Raw genomic sequence first — 27,369 nt, 5'->3', positions numbered from 1 at the left:
CGGTCCTGGAGTAAGGGTCCATTATATCCAGTGCTATAGTCTGGAAAGCTTTTTGGGGCTGGCGGGGGCGCTGGGACTCCTCCCCGTCCGTCCTCCTCACCTTCCGCTGTTGACAGGTGTGGCACTGCCTGACGTAGTTCCTGACATCGCCTGTCACCCCGGGTCAATAGTATGCCTGTCTCAAGGCCTCCAGGGTCTGCTCGGCCCCGGGATGTCCTGCGAGTGTGTGGTCGTGGAAAAAATGTAAAACTTCAGCCCGCGCCCCTGCTGGTACCTGGGTACACCACCTCTCCATGTTGCCTGGCACCCGGGTCTGTAACACCCCTTCCATACAGCACTGGAACGGCATGGTGTGCTCGCTGCACTCCGCCACTGCTGCCCGCGTATCTGTGTCACCCAGCTAAGCCTGATGCACTGCCTGAAGGAGGGCGTCCAGCGTGTTCGTGGGGCTCGGGTCGGGCAAGGGCTCTGGCTGTGTCACTGTCACGAGGGTAGCTGGCTCGGGAACCACCTCGTCCACCCGCAGGCGGCCCTGTGGGGGCACCAGGTCCTCCCAGCTCCCCATGTCCTCGTACTCTGTGTGTGGGTCGGGGTGCCTGGACAGCTCATCAGCTAACTGGTTGCCTTTCCCCGGCACATGCACAGTCATAGTTTTGCAATGCCATGGCCCATCTGGTGAACTTAGACTTCCTTCCCTGCATTGTGTCTAGCCACTTTAAGCACTGACTGTCTGTGCGCAATGTGAAGGATCTTCCCTCTAGATGGTGCTAGTAGCGGCCTACCGCCCATACCACGGCCAAGCACTCTTGTTCATTTACATCATACCTGCGTGCAGCTAGGCCGAACTTCGCGCTTGCGTACTCAATGACCTGTCGCTTGCCATTGGGTCCCAGCTGATACAGGACGGCCCCCATACCGACCTGACTTGTGTCTGTCTGCAAGTACAGGGGCTCATCCGGTCGCAGTCGTGCCAGTGTATGACTCTCCCTGAACAGGCGCTTGACCGTGTTCAGGGCGTGGTTGGCCTCCGCCGTCCAGCGGAACTTAGTCTTGGGCGATAACAAGTCTGTCATAGGGGCTGTGACTAAGGCAAAATCTGGAATGAAAGTCCTTAACCAGTTAAGCAGGCCTAGCAGCCGCTGCAGCTGCTTCCTTGTTCGGGGGGCTTGTTTCGCGGCGATCAGGTCAAGATGCTCTGGGAGAGGTATGCACCCCTCCGCGTTGACCAGGTGTCCCAAAAACTGAAGCTCCCCCGCCCCCAGGTGGCACTTGTGTGGCGCGCAGGTCAGCCCGTGCCTCGCCAGCCGCTCGAGGACCATGGCCAAGTGATGTGCATGGTCCTCCCACGTTCGTGACCAGATGATCACGTCGTCCAGGTAGGCCGTGACAAACTTGCCAACGAACCCGTCCAGGACGCGGACCATCGTGGCCTGGAAACTCGTGGGGGCATCCATCAGCCCGAACGGCATGACGCAGAACTGGAACCTGTGGCCGTCGGGGGCAGTAAAGGCTGTCTTTGGGTGGTCTGCTGGGCGGTGAGGCACTTGCCAATATCTCGACTTCAAGTCGAGGGATGAAAAGATGGTGGCATCGCCAAGACCCGCCAGAGCGTCTATGATATTTATTAACGGGGGTGGCACCGGAATGGTGAGAGAATTTATGGGTTTAAAATTAACACAAAACCTCAATGTCCCATCCTTTTTCCGGACAATGACTACCCTACTGTTATAGGGCCCCTCGCTGGGTTCAATAACACCGTTCTGGAGCATTTCCTCGATCTGCTCCTGAGTGATCTGTCGTTCCTTGGTCCCAAAGTCGTGGGGTTTGACAAAAATCGGGGTGTGTGGTTTGGTTGGAATACTATGCTTAGCTACCGTGGTCCGCCTCAGCATGTCAGTGGTGGCGAATACCTCCGGCTGCTGGGCCAGCACGTCCTCGAACAGCTCCTGGTACTCCTGTGGAACCTCATTGCGGATTTCCGCGAGTCTGATAGGTGTGTGGCAGACTGGGGGTTGTGGGCGGCCGTCGCAGTACACCATTCTACAGCCCTGCCTCCCCACATGTAGCTTACCCACACTGAAGTCGATACTCGCCTCCTCCTGGATCAGCCACGGGAGGCCTAAGATCAGGTCCTCCCGTAAGTTCCGCATCACTAGACAGGTGGTCCGACTGCACTGGTCACGTATCTCGATGGTTACCTGTGTGAGCCCAGACGTGGGCGCGCTGGCTCCCTCCGTTGCTAGCCGGACTTCCTCCCGCTCCGGCTGACAGCTCCCCTCCTCCACCAGGTGAGCTGCGACGTAGGAATGGGTAGCCGCCGTGTCCACCAGGGCGTGGATGGGTCTCCCATTCATGCAGACAAGCACCTGCAGAAGTGCAGCCCCATCGCTGCCCAGCCTGCCCAGGCTGGCTGGCTCTGCCTCGCGCGCCACTGGCGCTGCTGCCGCCACTGATGGGGCCTGGACGTCGCCAGGTGACATGGTGTGGTGGGCAGTGGCCCTTGATGGGTTGTTGCTGCTGCGCAGGGTGTCTGCCACAGCCATCCATGCCATGTTGGCTGGCGGGGACAGTGGTGCTGTCGGTGGTGTATTGGCCGGTGGTACTGTTGTCCGCACGCTGCTCCTCGTCGGGGACCTGTGGTGTGTTAGGGGGCGGGTCGCCCCGGCCCTGGTCACGTCCGGTAGGCGCTGTGTTGTCCCTCTGATGGTCCGCCGGGCGAAGGTCCCGGGGACAGTGGCCGGCTGTGTCACTGCCCCCTACTGGGAGTTTCCCGGGCTGCGTCCCTCCCTCTCCATCTTGGCCCACACGGCGGCACGAGTGGGGCACTCCGCATGCCAATGGTGTTCCGTGCTGCGGCATTACTGGCAGCGAGGTGGTTGGCCTCCTCACTGTTCCCTGTCCGCCCGTGGTTCGACCCTTCTGGTCGCTGTCCCTGGTCTAGATGCCGTCGGCGTCCGCGCACCGCGGCTACAAGTCGGTGTCTGGTACGGGAGTACTGCCAAAGCATCCTCTGGTGCTACTACATTCGCCGCTCGTGGTTCGCGGCGGGTCCTCTGATGTCCACTTCCGAGTCTACTCGCCTGTACGTCTGCTACCACCGCATGTGCCCTTCCGATAAGTCCAGTCCCGTTGCACCTCGCATAAATGGCCTCAAGTCCGCCAATAAGAGTTCACATATCACTGGCATAATTACACTAGTAGAGCCCTCTGGATCCAGGCGGAGGTACAGGCGCACCTTCTTATGAATGAAAGCTTCGATGCCCTCGCCCTCCGCCTGCCTCTCACTGTACAACATCTGCTGACAACTGACTCGAGCTGACTGCCTGTCAAAACATCTCTCAAACAAATTTACGAACTCCTCCCACTCTATCACGTAACTCCCTGTGTCCATCCACCACGTCCGCGCCCCACCTCGTAGCTGTCCAAACACTTTGTCCACCCAGTTGTCCTTTGACACGTGTTACAGCCTGGCTTTGCACACCCTGACGAATGCCCTAGGATTCCCGTGTGGTTCTCCGGCAAACTCTGGTAACGACGTCGAGTCCTGTACAAGGCTCATGGAAACTGGCAGTTGTCCGTAGTTGTCCACACGCGTCACACTGTCCCTTGCGCTGCCCGCGAAATGTCCGTCACTCGCCTCGAGACCCTCTCCCTTCACCACCGTGCCCCACGGACACTGACACGTCTCCTCTGTCTCCCCTCTGATGTCTCTCATCGATGGATACGGTAAGTCACACCACACACATGTCTTTCCCGTGTTCCCTGCCGCCGATAACATGTTCTCCTTTTCGCGGTTGTTATCTCCGTGTTCCATGCCCGCCCGACACTTTCCCGCCCAGGTTAAGTTACACGGTATATCTCCGCCGCCTTATCGCTCAACCGATCCCGGCATGTGACACGCCATAATACAAGCCGACTCGTTATCTTGCGCTCTGCGCTGCTCCGTTGCGCTGCACCGTCGCGCCGACTTCCGCTGCACCTGCGTGCACCTTCCCGTCCCGTGGCGTAGGTGACTTGCACTTTCACTGTCTTTGACGAACTTTCCCAAATTTGAATAAATTTGAAAATTTGAATGTTTGAATATTTGAAAGTTTGAAAATTTGAAATGTTGAAAAATTGAAAATTTGTGATTGGCCACCAAGTTGGGCGACACTTGTCGTCGCCTGGTCGACTAGCCCCTGAATGCTATTATTTTGCTGGCTACTCAGTGTTCGGTAGAGGGGGGTTCGGGCCGCGTGGCCAAGGGACTTAGTCACCAGAATAACAATTGACACACTCGAAGACAGTTTCCAGATTCTTTATATACGGTAAATCGAACCCTTTACAGGGAGCTGCCGCATTTCCGCCTGTGACTGTTTCTGTAGGGCGAAGCCCGGTTCCGCGCACTTATACTGTATTGGAAAAATACGTGACGTCCCGATCGTGACGAGCATTACCCATGCCGCTAAGACTTGAACTCGCTATGACTCGCGCAATCAGCTGACTGTTTGACCGGACAACAAAATATCCGGGAGGGCCCGTAAATTACTGTACGCGCAATGGTGAATATCCAATCCACAAAAGTAATTCGCGACTCGTAAACCTCCAGAGAAACACGCACGCGAGAAGAACGACAAACTGCAAACCACGACTGAATGACGATGTGACACACTCGCCTGAATGACAATACGACTGTAGGAAGTGAAATTCCTTCTCCTCGGCAAGGCCTGAATTACAGCCCGTTCCGCTCTCACCGTCTTGGAGGGATGCGCAGTTACGTCCGATGTCTCCCGCGCCCAGCTGCCGACTGCCCCTTCCCCGCCTCGCGCGACAGAGTGCCCGCGTCCCTCCCCTCTCCGCGAGCCCGCGGAACACGCTCATTGGTCACAGGCGGAAGCCACGGCCTTGGCGCCCGGTGAACAAGCAAGAACTTATACATAACACTTCAAATAATAAAATAAACTATTTACAGTAAAGAATGTTAAAGAATATTTACAATAATTAGTCACATCCGGTTCTTATGTATTTACATTAAATGTCCACTGGCGCGCGAAGCTCTCTTCCCTCCCTTGCCCTAGCCGCACAGCACTATCGCACACGCAACACAGGACAGGAGAAGGCGTTGGCGTGGCATAACGGGCTGTGAGAGCTGGGTCGACACTTGGGTCGACGTCAAAAGGAAAAGTGATCGTGGCAGCTAGGAAGAGAAGGACATGGAAGCGGCCCTCGCAGCTGTTCAAGAATCTAGTGAAACTATTCCAAATGTTTCAAAGAGCTACAATGTGCCTTATGGTACCTTTCATCGGCACCTGAAGAAAAGAACTGCGGTGAAGTCTTTGGGGAGGTATCAGCCGGTTTTCACTAAAGTTCAAGAGTTGGAACTGAAAGAATACATTTTAAAAATGGATTCTATTTTTCGGATAAAAAAAAGAATTCGTGAAACTAGGTTTTTGAATTCGCCGAAGAAAACAAAATTCAACATCCATTCAAAAAAGGTTGTGCAGGGGATGACTGGTTCAAAGGTTTTAAACAGAGACATCCAGACATAACTTTAAGAATACCACCTGAACCAACATCAGTGGCTCGTGCTCGAGGGTTCAACAAGCCACAAGTAAATCGGTTTACGATTTATATTATGATGTATTAGAGGAGCAAAATATCAATGCAATAACACTGTTCAATGTGGACGAGACAGGAATCCAGACCACAACCACCAGACTTCCCAAAATACTGTCCTTGACTGGCAAAAATCATGTGGGAGTATTCTCTAGCTCAGAACGAGGGACTTTGAGCACTATCGTAGGATGCTGCAGTGCTGCAGGCCAATTCCTTCCACCATATTTCATATTTGCAAGAAAGAAAATGGTTGACCGACTTCTTGATGGAAGTCTACCAGGGTATGTTGCTAACTGCACAGATAACGGGTGGATAAATGGGCCAGCTTTCTTTCAATGGCTGCAATACTTCGTCCAACAGGTGAGACCAAGTCCTGTGAAGAAGGTTCTCTTGTTGACGGACAATCACATCTCTCACAAATACTATCCTGCGTTAGAGTTTGCTCGGAAGAACAATGTGGTGTTTTTCTCTTTTCCACCTCACACCACTGGCAAACTCCAACCACTAGACAGAGCTGTTTATGGACCCTTCAAGACATTCTTTGTGCAAGAAATAAACACATTCCAAAAAAGCACATCCTGGAAGAATTGTGAACCAACTAGACATCGCGAGATTAGTCACTCCAGCTTTTATAAAATCTGCATCGGCGAAAAATGCTGTTCATGGATTTTCATCAACTGTATTGTGGCCTTTCAACAGAAACATTTTCGGAGAAGATTTTGCACCAGCGACAGTCACAGATCGTCCTCATCTTCTTGACGAACCAGTTCCAAGCAAGGATCAAGTTAATGGGATCAATTTGCCAGGATCAAATTGATATGATCAGGTTGCCAGAATCAAGTTACCAGGATCAAGTTGCAAGATCTGCAGACACACCCAAGCAGTTCTTTGAAGACATGGAGGTGTGTTCCTCTAAAACAAGCCCATTTCAGTTGCGGATGCTCAAGTGGTATGTAACTTGGAACTACAAACACAAAAGAAAATGTCAGCGATCCGAGATCCTTACAAGCACCCCACAAAATGAAATAAAAAAAATCTTATATTAAGAGTCTACAACAGACAGCACGAATCAAGAAGGCATCTTCTAAAAAAGTTGATAAGGCAAATTTAAAAAAAAGTTTTGTAGAAAAAGAAGTAAATAAAGGTGAAAATCTATGTTTAGTTTGCACAGAAACATATGCATCCTCTGCTGGACAAGGAGAGTGGATTCAGTTTGGTGACTGCCAAGACTGGGCACATGAAGTGTGTTCATCCTACACAGGTGTGGGAGCCTACTATTGTGATTTATGCCAAGAATGACATTGTAGAAGGCTAACGACAGTTTTTGTAACATTTGACAATTTTTTGTGACATGGTTAAATAACTATCTATCTTGCCCGAATCCATTATCCATCTTGCCCAGAGGTAATGGGCAAGATGGATTTTTTCTGACTTTCATTTTTACGTGGATTAAATAAATTTCTCATTTTTCATCTAAATGGTTTTGTGGTATTTAGTTTTGTAAGTATTGGGTTAATAAATAAAGCAGTTTATCAGTCTCTATGACAAAAAGTTTCACAGGAATGGAGTCTTCAAGTTAGGCTATCCATCATGCCTGGGTCTCCTCTATGTGTTACATAAACATGCTAAATTTATAAAAAAAAACTAAAATGTTTTTAATGTTTTATTTATTTAGGTACTTAAAATAAGACAAATGAAACCAAAACATAAAATCTTCTTGTAGATAAGGCAAAATCAACTACAAAAACATAAAACCTTATTATATCAAAAAATCAACTCAACAACAAAACCTTTTTTTATAAATTATTATCATGCTGCATTTGATCTACATAAACGTGATAGGGCCAAGGCACAATCGCAGACATGTGTGTGCTATTTAACAGTTGACTTGCAGCAGACTATGCCTTTACCCAAATTGATCACATCAAAGGTGTTCTACTTACATCAGTTGTGGTTTTACAATTTGGGAGTGCTTATAGTATCGCAAAACATAGATAAAGCAGCATTTTTCACATGGACAGAAGATGTTGCAAATAGAAGTAGCAATGAAGTGTGCAGCTCTATTCTGACACTAATTGAATTTGATCAAACTCTAAAGCAAAATGACAATCTTGTTATTTGGACTGATTCGTGTGCAGGTCAAAACAAGAACTTTCAGTTAATTTGCTTGTATCAATATTTAATTCTGAAAGGAATGTTTAAGACCATCGAACACAAATTTCCCGAAGTTGGCCACTCGTTTTTGGACTCTGATCGCGACTTTGGAAGAATAGAAAAAAATCTCAGATGCCATGAGGTAATATTTCTGCCAGAGCAATATCGATCAATCATCGCACAAACCAGTAAGAATTACCAGGTTACTGATATGTCAAATCACTTCCGAGATTTCAGGCAATTTCGGGAAAAGTTGAAACTTGTCAATCGTAAGAAGAATAGTCTCAACGAGAAAGTTCCATTTAGGGCTGGGATAAAATGGATTCGAGTGGAATAATATGGGTCTTACTTGTACAAGGAATCATATGATGAATACACTCCATTTAAGTATGTAAATTTACTACGGGCTTCAGGACGTCCTGCTGTTCCAGATGAAGTTACCATAACCAGACTTGGAAGGAAAAGAACAGGACATCTATCCGCTGAAAAAGTGCACGATTTGAGAAAGCAATTGCCATATGTGAATGAAGAATTTAGGTGGTATTATGAAAAAGTTTTGGAAGATTATGTGACATGACTATTGGTTTTATTCTGCAATGTGATGTGTGTGCTCAAATTTGGATACATTTTGAATGATTTTACAGTTGAATAGCTGTTTGTTAAAAGGGCGGAAGTCACATTATTTTCGAAAATGAGATTATTGTTTGACAACATTATTTGACGATAGACCCATCAGTTTATGTAAAAAAGACAGTTGTAACACCTACAACAATGGTCGGAAATAACCTTTTAATTTTATGATTTACGTTAAAAGGGCTGAAGTCCTGGACTTATGCCCTTTTAACAAAAAATAAATTTATTGCGTTGTTTTTGAAGTTGACAACCCTGCATGATATTAGCATTTAAACAGTTGGCTGTTCTGTTAAAACAAAATACAGGCTGAGACTTATGTTTAACCATCGTTAGCACTCTTTGTTTGGTAATTTGTAAAATGTGTGATAATTCAGATGATATTCCTGAACAACATAAAGGAAAGCGGCGAGCAAATCCAGCCAATTATAAGCATAATGTAATTAAAAGATCTCGGGTGATGGGACGAGAATATGAGAACCATGCTGGATGTAAAATTCCTTCTAAATCCATTGGCATTGATTGTCGGTAAGTACAATACTAATCAATGTTAATTCTAATTCAATGCATTGTTGCTATTAAATGGTAGAAAATAGTTATTATACAATGATGAAATTAATGCTCTAGAATTAAAAATACGTGGTGTAAATAACATAACCTCAATTTTCTGTCATCTATAACAAAGTTTCAAAGTTTTTAACCTACATAGTTCTTCCTTCGATGTGTTTTAGGTGCAAAAATAAATGTTTGAATGGTATGATATCTGCAGAGAATCAGCTGTCAGACTTCAGCCATTTCTATAATGAATATTCTTCAAAGGATGAACAAGATATTTATTTACAAGGCCTGATAGACGTTGTAGATATGAAGAGGAGACGACTGCGAAATGATTCAGGGAAAGAAAGTAGACAACATTCATTTGTTTACCATGTAATGGTGGGCTCGGAGAGAAAAGAGGTATGTGCATCTGCATTTCGTTTTGTTTTTGCTGTAAGTGAGAAGCGTGTCAGATGTTTACGGGCTTTAAAAGTTGAAGGTAAAAGTCCAGTTGATAAACGGGGCAAACATACTAGTTTCACTTTGCACCCTGATACCAAAATAAAGGTGCAGGAACATATCGAGTCATTTCCCGTTAACGAGAGCCATTATATCTACAGGAAAGCCAGTTCAATATCTTAATGCTGATTTGAATGTTAAGATCATGTACAAGTTGTTAAAAGCCAAGTATCCAAGCGCTAAAATCAGCTATAGTTTCTATTTTAACTATTTTAAAGACAACTTCAACTTGAGATTTGGCCAGCCACAAGTTGACTGCTGCTGTGTCTGTGAGGAGCTTAAAGTGAAGTTGAAGTCCCCGTTTTTGAACGATGCTGCAAAACGTGTTGCGGCTGCTGAGCTAGCTATTCATGCTCGACGAAGCAGAAAATTTTACAATGCCCTGAAGAAAGAAAAAGAGGATGAAAAAAATGGTCACAACAAGAATGTTCTCTCTGTTGCTTGTGATTATATGCAGAACATAGCCATGCCAAAACTTCCTGTACAGGAACTTTTTTATTTACGGCAGCTTACTGTAAACGTCTTTTGTATCCACAACATAAAAACAAACAAGGCAGTAATTTTTCTGTACCACGAGGGCCAGGCAAGAAAAGGGCCTGATGAAGTATGCTCTTTTATCCTTCATTACTTGAGTAGCATCCCAGACCAGTACGATGAAATTAACTTGTACTCAGACAATTGTTCGGGCCAGAATAATAATCATGCATTTTCCAAATTTCTTTTGAGTCTAACAGACTCTAAGAAATTCAAGAAATTAGAGCATTTCTTCCCAGTCAGAGGTCATAGCTTCCTAGATTGTGATAGGGACTTTGATTCTATCAAAAGGTGTCTTCGCAAGCATGATCGAATCTACACAATTCATCAACTCACTGAGTTGATAATAAGTCGCAGTAACACACTTAAATTTACAGTCATAGAAGTTAGTCCAACAAGCCCTGTCATTTACAACTTCAAGATGTGGTGGCAAGCATTTTACAAGAAAAATCCTGTATCAGTTGAAACTGCAAGTTGTAAAGATCGTGAAAAGAAAGTTTATTTTGCTATAAGCAGTTTTCATTATTTCATCTATGATCAACAGCACCCTGGATTGGTTGAATACACATTCATTCTTCGCCATAGTTCCAATACTATTATCCATCTCCCCAAGTCGAAGGCTTATTCAGAAGAAAAGATACCACTTAAAGAAGAAAAGGTCAAAGACTTGAAGAAGATTCTACCATACATTGATGTCAACTACAGACACATGTATGAAGACATCATAAATTAATATTGTCATGTTTTCACAGGAAAAATCATATTTTTGAAGGATACATTTTATGTTATGCCAGTGATTTTGATTTTGTAATCTATAGTGACAATGTGTTTGCATAGATTGTCATTTTAGGTAAGAAGCTGATGTTATGTATTATGTATTAACATGTCATTTTTTCTTGAGATATGTAGGCAGAATACCTTTACATTTATTTGTATCTTGTATATTTTATGGACGTAAACAGGGTGCATGGCTATTAATTTGTGTACTGACACTCTTATTGAAGATTAAAGACTATGAATTTGAATTCAATATAATGTTGTCAACGTTTTCGAGACATGTTGCCTGTATAAACATCTACCTATTATATTTGTTATAAGTAAACTTTTTCCGAAACTAAATTTATGATGATCAGGATACTGTGATTTAATTTGTGTGATGTACTACATGCGCTAATATTGTCAAGAATTTGCTGTAAGTATAGATGTTATTTACTTCTTAAAGAGAAGTAGGAGTGTAGTACCGCCTGTATACAATTCTTAAACGTAACTTGTATTAAATAACGAGATTAGTTGTATTTCTTTGAAATCATTATTTGTTAAAAGGGCTGAACTCCCACGTTATTTGTTAAAAGGGCTCATGTCCTAGGTGAAAATGAGGCTATATATATATATAATTCTAAAATTAATAAATATATTTAAATGTTTGGAATATGATGCCCTACACCGAGACAAATTTTTAATACCAATAAAAACAATCACAGATGAGTTTATTAGCTACAAAAGTGTTTTTTGTCTCTCCTGAAAAATGTTTCTGGACATCCGCCCTTTTAACAAACAGCTATTCAGTTAATGTAAAGTTTACTTAACAGCTCATTTTGGAAAATAGATTCTGTATGTTCACATATAATGCATATTGGTATTATATTAGACCTTGGACAAAGTGTACTTGTAAAACTTTACCTTCATCCACTTGAACACTACAAATAATGTATCATTACATGCAGTGAATGAAAGTGTTATGTACATTTATATTTTTAAAAAAAATGTTTTTAGATGTTCATGTCCTAGATTTTATAGTAACATAATATTTCGCACATAATAGTAATATGAATAAATTTAGTTCGTTGTTGAAACATTCTTTATCTAAAAGTAGCAAACAAATTACTTTCGGAGCCTTTTTCTCAAAACAATAGTTTTGTAACATAACACCTTCATCCACTTGCCCCTTCAATTTTGTTCATGTTGCTCATCTTTTTGGCCAACATCACACAAGCGGCATGTATCGCTCCTAGGGTGTCCAAATGAAAGATTAAATTCAGTTGAAAATATGTTTGCATACGAACACCTTTTCACTTTAAATTTAGCTGGTAGGTGGTTTTCCTCGCACTTCTCTAAGTACAATCTGTGCATTTGAGATATATTCATGAGAGGTGATAGATATTTCCTGTGGGGATTGATATTTCGTGAATAATGTGAAGATTCAGCAGGGAACTCCTGAATGTGTTCAATAATGTAATTAGATACACATTGTTCAATTTTATGTGGCCTGTTTTCATGATGCCCATGTTTATCAGGAGGTGGAGTACAGTATCCCTTTTGTACACGACATTTGATTACATCAACTTTTTTCCTACCAACTTGATACAAAGAAGCGAAAGCACTTTTACAGACTTGTATTTGCTGTCCTTCGCGAGGTGCATAGTACCGGAAAGAAGCACTTTTTTGTTTGACTGCACCTTTCCTTGACCGTTTCACCTCCTCCATTGCTATGCTTTTAAAAATAATGGCATTTTTTGCATTCTCATCTAACTTATAAAAACTGTTAAATATGTCATTTCTTTGTTTCTGGTTAAACTGATTACTGCATTTTAGTCTACATTCTACATGACACAGATTTCCAATGTTAACCTGTTTTGCCGGAACTGTTACTCCTTTTCCAGATACATAACTTTCCTCTCGTGCTCTTTTAATTGCTGCTTTACGTCTTTTCCATTCATAACAATTTCATTTCCGTTTCCTAATTGTTTTTACTTTCACAGGAAATACTTTCTTTTTCCTTACCTGATCATGATTTTGTATCCTAGGATGCACTTCACTGTCAGAATCCATTTGAACTGCCTGAGTATGTTCCACTTTTCCATCTTCTTCTACGCTGAAAAATGCTTCAGTCCTACTTGCTTGTGATGAACTAGACGACTCGTCATGATCAGGTACAAATTCGGCATCATTTTCATCACAGAATAGGTCTTCAGAATTGTTTTCAGATGGTGTGTGTAACTTATTTCTGCCATTGTCCTCCTTTTTTGGACCTGCAAAACACAACAAATTTACGGCTTTTACAAACATGATAGTGTATTATGGTAGTAACAAGTACACATACACTTTCTATCATTATCTGCCCTAAACTAGGAACATTTAATGTTCCACATGCATACTGTAAACACATTGATCTACGAAAAAGACCTGCATAAGCCTACTAAATAAACCTACATTAATATTTACTGTATCTCATTTAAAAAGCACTTACTTGCAATATCATCATTACTATTTTCTTTTCTTCTATCATCTCTATCCTCTTCGCCACTCAAGTTTAGGTTAGGAAACACATTTCCCGTTTTTTGTATAACATTTTGTATTCCTTCACCACTATATGCTGCCTGTTCTTTAGCTAGCTTCACGAGCATTTGTCCTCTTGACAAAATTATAATATACCGCTTTCGAAACAATTAGCAATAACAAACAAAAGTAACATTACGGACAATAACACATGTGGCTTAGCAATATTCTCACTTATGTTTCCATAAAACAAGAAAAGTATAAAAGCTTATTATTAAAATGGAGATAATATGAAGTCAAGTAAACGTTCGCCACGCCTCTCATGGACGATCCTGAAACTCCACATTAGTGAATAAATAAATAAAAAAACCTTTAAATATAAATTAATTTAATTTTCTATGAGTTTTAACACTAAAATGTATTACTATAAGCACTCTCACAAGCTAAATACCGCGAAAAAATATTCAAATTTTTTAACACAAACACTGCAATTTGATTGTCTGTGCTGCACCAAGTGTATTGGCCCATAACTACGCTTTGGCTTCACTTGCGCCATAGAAAATACTCCCCCCACCCACGGTCTGTCCCTGAATGAAGGTGCTATGAACCACTGTTTTCAGTTGTTATGAATGGATGAAGATGCTATGGGCACATGACACCTTTATCCACTTTTGGAATCCCTTGCTTATGTGTACATAGTACCTTTATCAACTTGTAACTATGTTATTTTTGAAGTTAGAGGGAAGGTGTCTTTACCATTACATAGAATGCATCATAACACCTTCATCCCTGGACTTAGTGCAATTTTTCAAAAAAAGTAACATTACACCTTCATCCACTTAACCTTTCAATTAAAGACAGTAAGCCGATCATGGCCAAAACATTGACAGTGGCTGCACTGTGAGGGTCCTGCAGGGTGGCGGTAATCCTTTGCATGGAATGTCATGCCTGAGAATTTGCGGATCACGAGAATATTTTCGGTGTCGCTGGTCTGAGGGACTTCGACAACCAGCTTGTCACTTTTTTTTCCTGGCATACCGGTTTTCCAAAAACTAAAATGACTGGACGGGCAACTTCATGTCTGCGAATACCTCTGAGATGAATTCGGCCAGTGTGTGTATGCCACGGAACACAGATTTCTTTAGAATTTCATCCTTCTGAAGAAAGATGTAATGCTGGGCGCCAATTGCCTTAATGGCCTTAATTGCGCATGGTACTCGGCAATGCTAGCCATCTGCACCTTCAGTTTGTCATGTTTGCGGTTATACATGGCCTATTTGTCCATGAAGAGTAGATTTCAGTGCACTTTGGATCATGGGATAGTTGTGTCCTTTATCCAAGAACACAAGTAGTGGCTTGATCTGAGTTTTAGGAGCTGCCTATTATGACTGATTGGGTGCGGGGTCATGGGTGGTGAGCCCGCAGTAGTTGATTCTCCAGTCATCACAGCGTGGTTCCATTTTAACCGTTTATCTGGCACTTCTTGTCAGATACTATCACCATTGTCTTCGTCGCATGGTGGGGCGATGACATCATGTTCATGGTGGTCGCTTGTGTCAGTAACAGCTTATCTAAACTGAATCACCCGCTGACCGAAACCCAGGAATAGTTACCCAGGGTTTTAACTAGGCCAAGAGGTGCTAAACCTCGTTTGCAGATTAGTGTTTTGGCCTCTGTATCATCCGATTCTGTCGACAGCTCAATTTAACCTCCCTGTGCACATGAAGCGCACAGGATTTTGCTGGGGCTTGTAGCAATGAGTTTTCTATAACAGCAATCAATATTTTCTTCTCCGCAACTCTGCTTCCTCCTCACTCCAGTATGGATATTGGCCTAGTACAATGCTCTCTATGGATGTCCACTCGGGTTGGCTTCTAATTCCTTCAATTCTACCTCATTCAACCCTCCACCTAATCGTCAGCCTTTTCACTTCCTCTTCTACATCCACAATCCTGCCCGATGGTTCACTGGCTGAAAACCAGAGTATGCTAGTGCCACATGCGAGCCACTATACTGCCACCCACTAATCACCATAGTTATATTTTTCGGTATTGACTAATATTATTGTAAAAATCGCTTTAATTTAGTTCTTACAAGAAGAATTTTTAATTTATTTAAATTTTAATAAAATATTTAATGGAGGTGAATGGATTCTAACTTATGATTCTCATCATAATACAGGCAGCACAGTACAACACATGAAAATGCTAATTACACTATCTATCGAATATGGCAATTTCGGTCCTGTGACATTTATCATGTCTACATCAGTTATACCTCAGATAGAACTACTTTTTAGATAAAGAGGATGTTTTGTGTACTTTTTTTCATGATTTTGCAATGGTTTTACTTACTTTATGGACAGATGCAGGCATGTTCACATTGAAAGGAAAGATAATCAATTTTACTCTCATGATTTTTTTATATTTCCATTGTATTTCCTCAGATTGTGTTATCAACTTAGATTTAATGTATATTTTTACACATCTATTATGTTTTTCTATACTTACATTACAGCTGTAACCATAAAATTTAACAAGCTTGTGGTCATTGAATATGAATATATGCCTGCCAAATGTTATTCAAGTACACAAGTATTCTTGGTTTGGTCCAAGTCTTCGACTGTACAGAGTTCCATCCTTCATAGTCCATGTGTCATGTGACTTGTTCATACATTGGGCCTTCCAGTAAGCCGCGTCCGAGAAGGTATGAATGCATGCGAGTGCCATTTAATTCCACCATGTCTGCTGCCACCATATCAACTGCTGATAGATCGGGTCTTGTAGGTGGCAGTTGTGAACTCTGCGGCTATTTCGTCTCATAGTATAGCGTCCTCAACACGCATCTGATCGTAGGGGCCTCTGGACTAAGCACCAGGTAGTTGGCTCAAGATTCCAGGGACATGTTTGACAACGAATTCGAAGGTATGCACAGTTATCACTCACTTCTCTAGCTTCTTCTCTGCTCCTGGAGGGTCCACAATCATGTTAAACACTAGTTGTATGTGCGAAATATAAATGGCTTACCTTCCAAGTGCAGACAGTATTTCTTAAGTACTAACACTACTGCTAGATACACCTGAATGTTGCTATGGTTCCTCCGTGCAAAATTTTGCGCTCGTGTAGTTGATTATGCCCCTGTTTTTTTTCATATTCGTCATGTTGGTATAACACTGCACCCACTTCTTTTGAAACTCGCATTCGTATGTAAGTAGGGGGAGCACGCCGGTTCTGGGACACTATAAACAAAGGACAGGTGGTTGTCTGAGCACATGGGGGGGGGGGGGGCGTGGCACCACGTGGTCGGGTGGGCGTGGCACCACGTGGTTGGGTGGGCGTTGCCGGGAGCCACGTGGAGGGGTCCGCAGGGGGTTGTTGACATCATGTGGAGGGGGTGTGTGTATGTTTCTAAATGAGGAAGGTAGGTAGCGCTAGTGTCGCGCGCACAATTATTTTTACAAGTATAAAAATGTGAGGGCGGGCGGCGGTTGGATTCGAACCTTGAAGAGTACAGATGTTTTAGATAAAATTCGAGGAAATTTACCCGAGAAGGAAGTTTTACACGAGTTGAAAAATCCGGTATCTGTCAGTAGTGATGAGCTGAAAGTGATTTTTACGGATGTGAAGGATCTCGTTAGCTCATCACGTGACTTGCAAAGGGGAATGGGAAGTTACTTGCGTCAGGCAGATAGCGATACGCGCGAGTCATTTGCCAAGATTCTAGAGCTGTTGAAGGCTCTGTCAAGTGGTGGTTGCAATAGGAACTTAAGCAAGCTAAAGAATATTTTTCTGACTAAACACAACGAGGGTTTATATATACACAAACAACACTTTGAAGCAATCAAAAATGCTTTGGTGTCTACAAACGAAAAACAATCTGATATGACTGCGTACCTACGGCAGGTTGATGCCACGGATCGCGCGACATTTACAGAGCTTTTAACACTCGTGGGCGAGCAACCGAAGCTTGTAAGTAAGGAAATAGTGTCCGGTATGGAATTTCAATTTAATACTTTGATGAGTTCTCTACGCGAAGATAATGCTAAATTTATTAAGGAGTCTCTATCGAGTATTGAGGATAAAGTTGATAGTCTCGTTAGTGGAGCTACTTCAAGTTCTCAGTTTCCACATATCGTTAATCAAAGCTTGAATGCAATGAGAAATTGTCTAGACCTATTGTATAACCTATTGGGAAGGAAGCTAGCGGACAGACCTGAAAACCAGCAGGCACAGTCACCATCTGAATCGATTCTGGTTTTAAGAGGTCCGTCGCTGAATTTGTCTGGTGTAAGACCATCTTCAACTCCGCTTCCGCGTATTACCATACCGGTTGAGCTTCCCATTATACCAACTACAGCTACTGCGCTTAAAATACATACTTAATGTATAAAAGCCTCTATTTACGCTCACATGAGTCAGTCATGGCTTCAGAAGCAAGAAAGCTCCATCACGTCATACAAAACGTTCGTGAAAAATATTTGCTAGCCAAACGCGCGCGCCTGGCACGGGATGCAGTTAATGAACAGGTATTCAAACCGATCACATCGCGTCTCGAGAGTTCTTCTGCTGCCGCGGATAATTTATCGGCTGAGGTGAAAAAAGAATCAGCTACACCTATCGCTAAACCTGAGATTAAGACTTTCTCTAGCGAAGGTGAAGAAGATGATGATTTACCACTGATTGTTCATTCCGGTAAACACTCGGCTGCGTCACATGAGCCGTTGGGTGAGGAAGCCCGGTCCTACCTAACTGTATTCAATTCTAAAATAAATGATACGACCAACGGAATTTACAAACACAAGAATCGCTGGTTCTTGGGAAATACGGAAGTTTTTTTCCTACCTAATAATTTACTTCGCATAGATGATGAACTAATACAACCTTCGCCGGGATTATATGAGCTATTGTTTTCGAAAGAACCTAAGGTGTATTCAGAAACTGCATTGCGTCAATACACATGCTTGCTGCTGTCTACTAGCGCGTGTTATAAAAGAAATGATGCGTTATCCAAACAATATAAAAACACCGATCATGAAAAGTTCGGGTTCATTAAGGATCTTTGTCCTGTCATTGCTTCCCATGAAGGCAGTGGTTTAGTTGAAAAAAAATATTTAAATCGTCGAAAGGAATATGTTTACTGGAACTCGGTAAATGAATTATGTGATCGGCTTAGATTATTACTTGCATCGCAACAATCCGGGAACACGAGCCAATCAAATGAAGTGTTGGCCATACTAGAAGAACTCAATGAATCTGGCTACATTTAAAAAAATTAAGAAACAAAAACAAATATATGACTGCCAGACGCGGTATTGCGCTTGAACTTCACAAAATCGCATGCAAAGTCTTTCCTCGGAGACGTGTAATCACTAATGGTCTCGGCGATCTTTTACAGATCGATTTGGTGGAAATGCAACCTTATCACCGTGCGAATAAAGGATTCAGATATATATTGGTTGCGATTGATGTTTACTCCAAGCGGGCTTACGCGGTTCCGGTACTGAAAAAAACTGCGGAGCTTGTGGCTTTAGCTATGAAACGTATTCTAAAGGATTCTGGAGGTTTCACTCACGTGCACTCAGACCGCGGTACCGAATTTTATAACAGAAGATTTCAGACATTGATGAAAGAACACGGAATTAACCATTATTCAACCAACAGCGAGCTGAAGGCCTCGGTAGTTGAACGCTTCATTAGAAGTTTAAAATCGCTTTTGTTTACGGAAATGAGCGCTCAGGGAACTTATAAATGGCTACTGCTCTTACCAAAAGTTATGGAAATATACAATGGCAGATTTCATAGGACTATCGGTATGAGCCCCAACGAGGTGAAAGATAATTCTCTTCTTAAAACGGTTTACAATGTTGTGAAAAAATAGATTACAGGCGACTTAAAGCTAGTGTTGGAGATCATGTACGTATATCTCAAGAAATAAGGATTTATTTGCAAAAGGTTATTCCATAAATTGGTCCCACGAGATTTTTAAGGTGATAAAAATACGCAACACTTACCCTAGAACATACTACTTGTCTGATCTAGATGGAAATGAAATCAAGGGTGGTTTTTATTCTCAAGAAATTCAAGTGACGAAGTATATAGACACTTATTTAATTAATAAAATCCACAAGTGACTTCCTACACGTCTTCTAGTCAGCTGGAAGGGATTCCCAGAATCAGTAAAAACATGGATTTCTAGAACCGATTTGGAAGACTAATGGAGTGAATTGGCCTTAACAGACTCTAATCGCGACTGTCTGGAGACCCTTGCAAGGGTTGGGGCGGCGCGTTCCCCCTATGCGGGCAGACATCTGGCAGGGTTATTATTTAAAAAATGACAATGGGGGAAGAAGGGTTTGGAGCCGCGACATGTGTTCGGGTGCACCCCTCTGCGAGCGGCTTCCCTATGCGGGCGCCAGTGTCTGGGTCATTATTTAAAAAAATGACAATGGGGGAGGAAGGAAAGGGGTTGGAGCCGCAGACGACGGCGCGTACTCGCTCGCAGCTACCACCCCTTGGGAAAAATTTTTATTTTTTAAAATATATATAATGACTATAAATGCACAATACATTTTCTTTTAAATGACAAGTGATGTAATAAGAATACATTTTTTTTAAATAAAATTGGTGATATATTATAAATAATATTATTTTTTTAAGTAATTAATACTACTGTATATTTCATTTCCACAATACACACTACAAGAGAACATTATGTCTTTAACACATAAAAAACGGTGTTTGAATTTGCAGAAATACATAAAGTATAAATTTTTTTACTAACACGCTATACGCATAAGTAATGCCTATAGCTTTTTTTATTATTATAGACAGACATGCTACACAACAAATTAAGCATAATATGACTATACTGGTCTAGTACTATAAGAAAACATGGCTACACTTCAGTGTGTGTTTCCAAAATTTGGCAAATACTACTACTACTATTGTCATAGAGTAGTGGCTGACAAAATAATACTTTTTTTATATTCAAACTTGAGAAATAAAAAAACAATGACTATAAATGGGGAAGAAAAAAAAAGATGGCGGCCTGGTATGCTGTGCTACAAGATGGCGGCCGCGTTGTGCTATGCTACAAGACGGCGGCCTGGTATGCTGTACTACAATATGGCGACTTTCAGCAATCGATTGTCATACATATAATATTATTTAATTTTTTTTCAAAGTTGGCTGTTCTGGTTACTTCCTAGCAGTCGAAATTATTTTTTTTTCAATGTTGAAATAAACATGGCGGCCGGCCCATTTTTAAATTTCCCACTTAGCACTATAAAAAATAAAACATGGCGGCCGCATAGCAGCCAATGCACCTTTTTAAATTTACCGCTTACCACTATAAAAAAATTAACATGGCGGCCGCATAGCAGCTGACACTATATATTTTAAATTTCCTGCTTAGCACTATAAAAAATAAACATGGCGGCCGACTAGCAGCCGACACTATATATTTTTTTTAATTTCCCGCCGTTTAAATTTGCTGACTAGCACTATAAAAAATGAAACATGGCGGCCGACTAGCAGCCGATGTGCCTCGTTTAAATTTACCGCTTACCACTATAAAAAAATTAACATGGCAGCTGCATAGCAGCCGACAGTATATATTTTTTTAAATTTCCCGCTTAGCACTATAAAAAATATACCTTTTCTTTAAAATAATATTTTATAAGCATATATACAACATCTGAAATTATTTTCTCCAACATGGTCTCATGGTCCTTTGGTTAGCGTGACGGACTAACGATCCAGAAATGAAGGTTCGAATCGAACCACCGCCCGCCCTCACATTTTTATACTTGTAAAAATAATTCCGGCGCGCGACACTAGCACTACCTACCTTCCTCATTTAGAAACATACACACACCCCCCTCCACGTGACGTCAACAACCCCCTACGGACCCCTCCACATGGCTCCCGGCGACGCCCACCCGACCACGTGGTGCCACGTCCCCCCACGTGCTCAGACAACCACCTGTCCTTTGTTTATAGTGTCCCAGAACCGGCGTGCTCCCCCTACTTATGTACATACAGCATATACCTAGGATCCACCCACGAGAATATGTGATTCCATGTATAGGTTGTCTTCATTCTGGCATATGCATCCTCAGCAGCCTGAGTCTAATGGTACTGCTGACATGGTGACAACAAGTCCATCAAGTGAGCAGAAATCTTGGAGAAAATCGAGATGTGATTGCTCATCCAGTTGGCGATACCAAGAAATGTTAGTTGCTTACTCATTCGAGCTGGTGGGTTGCAAGACTTTCTAACACGAGGAACGAGTAATACATATGATCTTCCCATGTCTATCAACCACACAATTATATATGTTAGATAGGCCATCACGAATTGGCCGATATAATCTTCTAGCACACTTTCCATCATAGCTTAAAATTTTACAGGCCTGTGTTTTAGCCCAAATGGCATGGTGCAAAATTGAATTCGTCATCCTTGGATTGGTATAGCCAGTATTTTTACAGTCTTCTAGTCATGTGTCACCGGCCAATATCCCGAGCGCAATTATAACATAGTAAATATGCAAAAAAATGCCAAGATTTTCGAAAGCTTTCTGTACACTGATCTGCGGGGAAGACGAAATGACTTGCCACACTGTTGAAGTGACAGAAGTTCACACAAAAACACATGGTTACGCCTTTTTTTAAGTGCTAGAACAACACAGAAGTTATAGGTACCATAACACCATCCTGTAACATATCATGGACCTCTGAGCGGATCACATGCAGTTTTGGAAACCATAAATATTGGGGCTTTATATACTAACTCATCGAAAGTATTTCTCTGATGAATGTCAGTGGTGGCGAAGGAAAACTTTCTCGCTTAACAATCACCCAACTGCATCCTGATGCTCTTAGGGTACATCTTAACGAAAGTCCTCGAGCACCATTGGTTTCCTAGATGGTCGTGATGTTCTCGTAGCTGAAGCCCAGTTCAATTATCCATGTTATGTGTGCCTAGCCATGGTTTTTCAGGTATTGTATCACAACTGAGGCCTTCCTCGATGACAGTAGGGGACTAGCTAACAAGTTCTAAGGCTACGGCCACACTTGCGTGTTTTCACGCTACTGTTACAGCGTGTTTTCACGCAGCGTGAGATCCTGAGCGACCGATGGCCACACGTGCGTGTTTTCACGCTGAAGCCTAGCGCGTGATTTCACGCAGAATGAATCCGCTACCCGGCCACATGTGAGCGTTGTATTGTGAACTGGCACCCATCTATGCTGTGCAGGCTTTATTATGAATTCACTAGCTGCCCGACCCGTCTTCGCACGGCTATACTAATGGAAAAAATTAAGCCACATCTCCCATTTACAGTAATGGTAAATAATAAAAAATTCAGTGAAAATTTATTACAATGCTGTATAAATCCGATGGTTTCCCGACTCGTGCACGCAACATAAAACTGATGAACCCGTACTTCGCTACGGCAGTCTACAGGCAGATCACTCTTGCACCGCTCATTATACATGCCCCTCCTTGTGGGTACGCCACTGCCGCGCGATGCCCGTTGCCATGGAGACGCAGAAGGCATGAACAATGCAAAATCCTGTTCTCATGCAGACAAAGTACCCACTGTTGCCTTGTTTTAACCACCTATGGGATCTAATATTCGGAAAATGTCATCCTGCGTAACATAAGGAACATTACTGTGAAGTTTCAAGTCTGTAAAATATATATACTTGAAAAAAAGGGCAATTTTTGATATTTAAAGTACCCGCAAAATTTCAACGGTGATGAGGACTGCACTAACAATGAAATAGTCGTTGCCATAGAGACGAATGAAGCGTCAACAAAGCAACAGCCGTTGCCATGGTGATTTCCTACCAAAAACTGGAAATTTTGATATATTACGCCCCCGAAACTCCCCTTGGGATCGGATTTCCGCAGAATCCGTTTTTAGTGAGCGTGTACTTCACAAAATGAGTAACTATGCTAAATTTCAAGTCAATCGGGTGTATAGTTTTAGAGATCTCGTGATGAGTGAGTCAGTGAGCGGTATTTCGCTTTTATATATATATATATATATATATATAAATAAGTCCTTGTCAGAAATGTAACGTAATGTAATTGTAAAAAAACAATAGTTTAGGTTTGCGATTTAAAGTGATATAAAGTATTTAAATACTAATTGAACTCTTGTGAGGGTACTGATAGCTTCGTTGTTAATATCACACGGGTGTTTTTTACTTGTATGGGAAAATTAAGAATGATAAGGCATCTAGTGCGTGGCAACAATGTTAATAGGCAATAGGAAATAAACTTCTAGTGCCTGCGGCATTGTGATAAAAAGTGATAAAAAGTATTTAAATACTAATTGAACTCTTATGAGGGTACTGATTGCTTCGTTGTTAATATCACACGGGTGTTTTTTACTTGTATGGGAAAATTAAGAATGATAAGGCATCTAGTGCGTGGCAACAATGTTAATAGGCAATAGGAAATAAACTTCTAGTGCCTGCGGCATTGTTAACACACACTTCGTACGTGTACTGCATGTTGTATCTAACCCCCTCCAACGCATTTGATTCTAAATTGTACTTTTAGTAAGGATCCCTAATGTTATTGATAATATAATATAGTCTATAGCCTTCCTCGATAAATGTACTATCCAACACTGAAATAATTTTTCAAATCAGACCAGTGATTCCTGAGATTAGCGCGTTCAAACAAACAAAAAAAACTCTTCAGTTTTATAATATTAGTATAGATTAAGCAAGAACGCTGCTGTGGTTTTAAGTGCTGTGCTGTTGTTTCGTAGTCGTCGTCGTCGGCGGAAGCATTCAAGAAAATTCTGGGTCCATCCCATATTGAGTGAAACACATCAACGAAAGGAAAATTTGTGCTCTTTCATAATAAACTAAAAGAAAATCCAGACAAGTTTTTTGAGTACTTCAGAATGTCCGTTAACTCATTTGAAATACTTTTGTCTATGGTGAAAGAAAATATATCAAAAAGTAACACAGAAATGAGAGAATGTGTTAGTGCTGAAGAATGTGCCGAAAAAGTTCATAAAATAACTAAACTGTATATATATGTGTGTGTGTGTGTGTGTGTGTATATATATATATATATATATATATATATATATATATATATATACATATACATATACACGCGCGCGCGCTTTTGAGTTGACCATGGTTTTAAGGTCTTGGGGTATGAAAAGAAAAACTACATGAACATTTTCCGGAAGTCGTAACATATCGACTACAGTCGGCAGTATTTCAGAACAGAACGCGGCGAGAATTCCCGCACGTGTGGCCGGGCATCGACTGAAACGCTGCGTGAAATCACGCCAACGAATTGGCCGCGGTGCATTTTCTTGCGGGCGACCTTGAAGACGCGCCTTTCTGTCCTCTCCCCGGCGGGGATTCACGCTGCGTCTGGCCGGTCTCATTCTCCTTGCTGCGGTTCATATTTCTGGCGTGTTTTCACGCAGAATCTCTGCGTGAAAACACGCTCGTGTGGCCGTAGCCTAACAAGTTCTAACAAGTTCTTTCACACTTACCACAATGATATTGTCCTCGATGCCGCCCCATCACTCTAGTGTTCGTGATGAGCCATAATGTGCAGCGTTCTCTGCATGTTGTCTGATGGCAGCACCAAGTGTTGTGCCTAGTCGACTTCCAGTTGATGATGACGGGGCCCTGTAAAAGCTATTTATATGGCGAGGTAAGCTGGCCCAGTGATGCATCTTGTTGTGAAGTTTCATGCGTCCAAGACTAGTCGTGGTGGTAGGTATTGTTCCCCTGGACAGTAAACATAGCTGTGTTTATTTTCTCCAGGCCACCATCGGCATTGCGCCGATTACCTGAATTTATATTTAGGGGCTACAGCGGGTGATCCTTCATTCGACTGTTGCGCCGCTGATGTGGAGATGGTATACATTCAAGTTCAAGTAAAAAGAACAAAAAGGAGCAAATTTCACACGAAAATAACTTTAATTTCACAAGCACTTACAGACTGTCTACACCCTGATCGCCATTTTGCATACATAATAAAATAGACCAATAACCTACATCATACTTTATATAAATCTGTTCTTTTACAAAGGGGGTTCTGGTTCTCAATGACAGTTAGCTAGGACTATGCACAAAACAGGTGAGTCCTCTTGTATTTGAATTATTGATAAAATATTATAATAAAAATATATAGTGCATCGTGAGCATAGTTTTTCTTGGTCAGCAAACAAAAATCCAGAAAATGATCAGAAATGTTTTACTTCAGTCTTTATTTATGTGTTTGCACAAAGTGATAAACTAAAGACTTGTGCAACTTTTAGCTAAACTTAATTTTGCGAATAATAATTATTTTATTGTTTTATTCCAGTTATTTATAGTGTTTTAAAGTATGCCTGTTTCAGATGTTCTTAGTTTACAAAAGTAAATGTATGAAGCTGCACTTGTTTGTCACACATATAAGCAGCAATAAGGTATGTTTTTTTTTTGTGTCAGCTGTTGCCACAGTAAAATCTCGTTATAACAAACGCTTATCGAATCCAAAATAATACAGTAGCATTCAGAACGGGTTTCGTCTAGCGGTCGACTCCCTTGTGTAGCACTTGTAATGGTTCACAGCCTCGGAGAGGATGACAGAAAATTTGTTGTAACGAGATTTTTATAACGTCTGAAGGAGCCATTCGGAAATTAGTTTTCGTGAAAAATTTTATTGGTTTTGATATTTTTTCATCCTTTTTTTCCGAGAGCTGTAAAAAATTATCTTTACTAAATCTATTTGCAAATAAGATTTTTGCAGTCTAGCGACTCGCTTGCTTAGTGTTAGCATTGTTATACATGGCTCCTTCACTCAGTGAGATGAGCTGTGAGATTACAAGTTAACTGAATACAGGTTCTTGTTGGACAGAGTGAAGCTGATAGCTACTGGTGTCGACAGCGAAGCGGCATATCTCTGTGACTGTACAGTTGCAGTGGCTGACTCAAACCACAACAGAAGCTGTCTCTCTGAATGTGATAAGCCCAGCATTTAGCACAGCACATCACTAAACTGTTGGATCGGTCACTGAATGTGGAGATCAGTTTATGACTTAGTGAAACAAATGTTCTATACATTTAATCGCAACTTAGTTACCAATAATTGTTTAGCCATAGTGAGTGTTAGAATATGGTATAACGAGATTTTATTGTGCGTGTTGTTAGTTGTAAAGAAGATTGTACATGACCTGTTATAATACAAGTAGATTAGTGAGTGTACTTGAAGTTTTATGACCAGGTTTAAGTTTAATATTATTTATTTCTAGGTCATTTTGTATAATATTCGATCACGTAGGCCCTAACAGTTCCTTAATAAATATTTTGTAAGTGTCCTAAATAAACTTGGGTGAATAAATGTTTGTATTTCGCCTTAAGACATCATTTGTAGAAAAAAATAATTTACTTTCTTATATAAAGCTTACAGAATGAAAATTCTACCTACCACAATGGATGTGCGTATGATATATTTTCTGTTATTATTACAAATGTTGTATTGTTGTCTTTAAAAAAAATATTGCAATAATTGTTTATAACTTAACTAGGATTATAAATATATGTAAACAACTTATTAAACTTTCAAATCAGTACTATCCTGTACTTAATATTGTATAAATTAAACTTTTTATGAAAGGCTGTTGAAATGTGCTAAATTTATGTCATGGTCAAGTATAATATGTATGATATGTTGTTTTAATGGTTCTTGTAATGAGAAAGATTGGTTTAAATTTTTTTTGGACAATTGCCTTTGCTGGTTATACTGTATGTCATAAGAATCCTCAATAACGGACAAAAAAGAGATAAATTGGCAAACACTTGGAAAACAAGCCAAAATCAGCCTATGTCAAAATTTAAATGCATAGAAGCAGACATCACAGAGGAGTTCATTGAAAGAATTAAAAAAAAAATTGCAACAGAGTTGCAACAGCTATAGTTGCAACAATAACAGTAAATAAAGATAAAAACCACTTTGAATAACCAGCGATAAATAGGTGAACCCAACGATGATACTAAACTGATAATGTCGACTTTGCCTATCACACACTAGAAGAATGTATAAAAGGTATTTAAAATTTAAAATTAACAGTATATTTTTAAAGAGAACTGTC

The 27,369-nt window shown here is 41.5% G+C and overlaps 1 protein-coding gene across 1 annotated transcript in view; it reads left to right on the top strand.

Moving 5' to 3' along the window:
• The window catches only part of LOC134527466 (gamma-aminobutyric acid type B receptor subunit 1), a 262,732-nt gene extending 235,730 nt beyond the window's left edge, over positions 1-27,002 (top strand). Inside the window, exon 16 of the mRNA XM_063360161.1 lies at positions 26,136-27,002. Within this exon, the coding sequence (XP_063216231.1) occupies positions 26,136-26,140 (5 nt within the window). The 3' untranslated portion in view covers positions 26,141-27,002. The remainder of the gene's footprint in view (positions 1-26,135) is intronic.
• Positions 27,003-27,369: the final 367 nt, after the last annotated feature.

The sequence above is a fragment of the Bacillus rossius genome, chromosome 1, assembly GCF_032445375.1.
Source record: "Bacillus rossius redtenbacheri isolate Brsri chromosome 1, Brsri_v3, whole genome shotgun sequence".
NCBI lineage: Eukaryota > Metazoa > Arthropoda > Insecta > Phasmatodea > Bacillidae > Bacillus > Bacillus rossius.
Note: the sequence above shows the minus strand (reverse complement) of the source record. Positions and strands in the feature narration are given on the sequence as shown.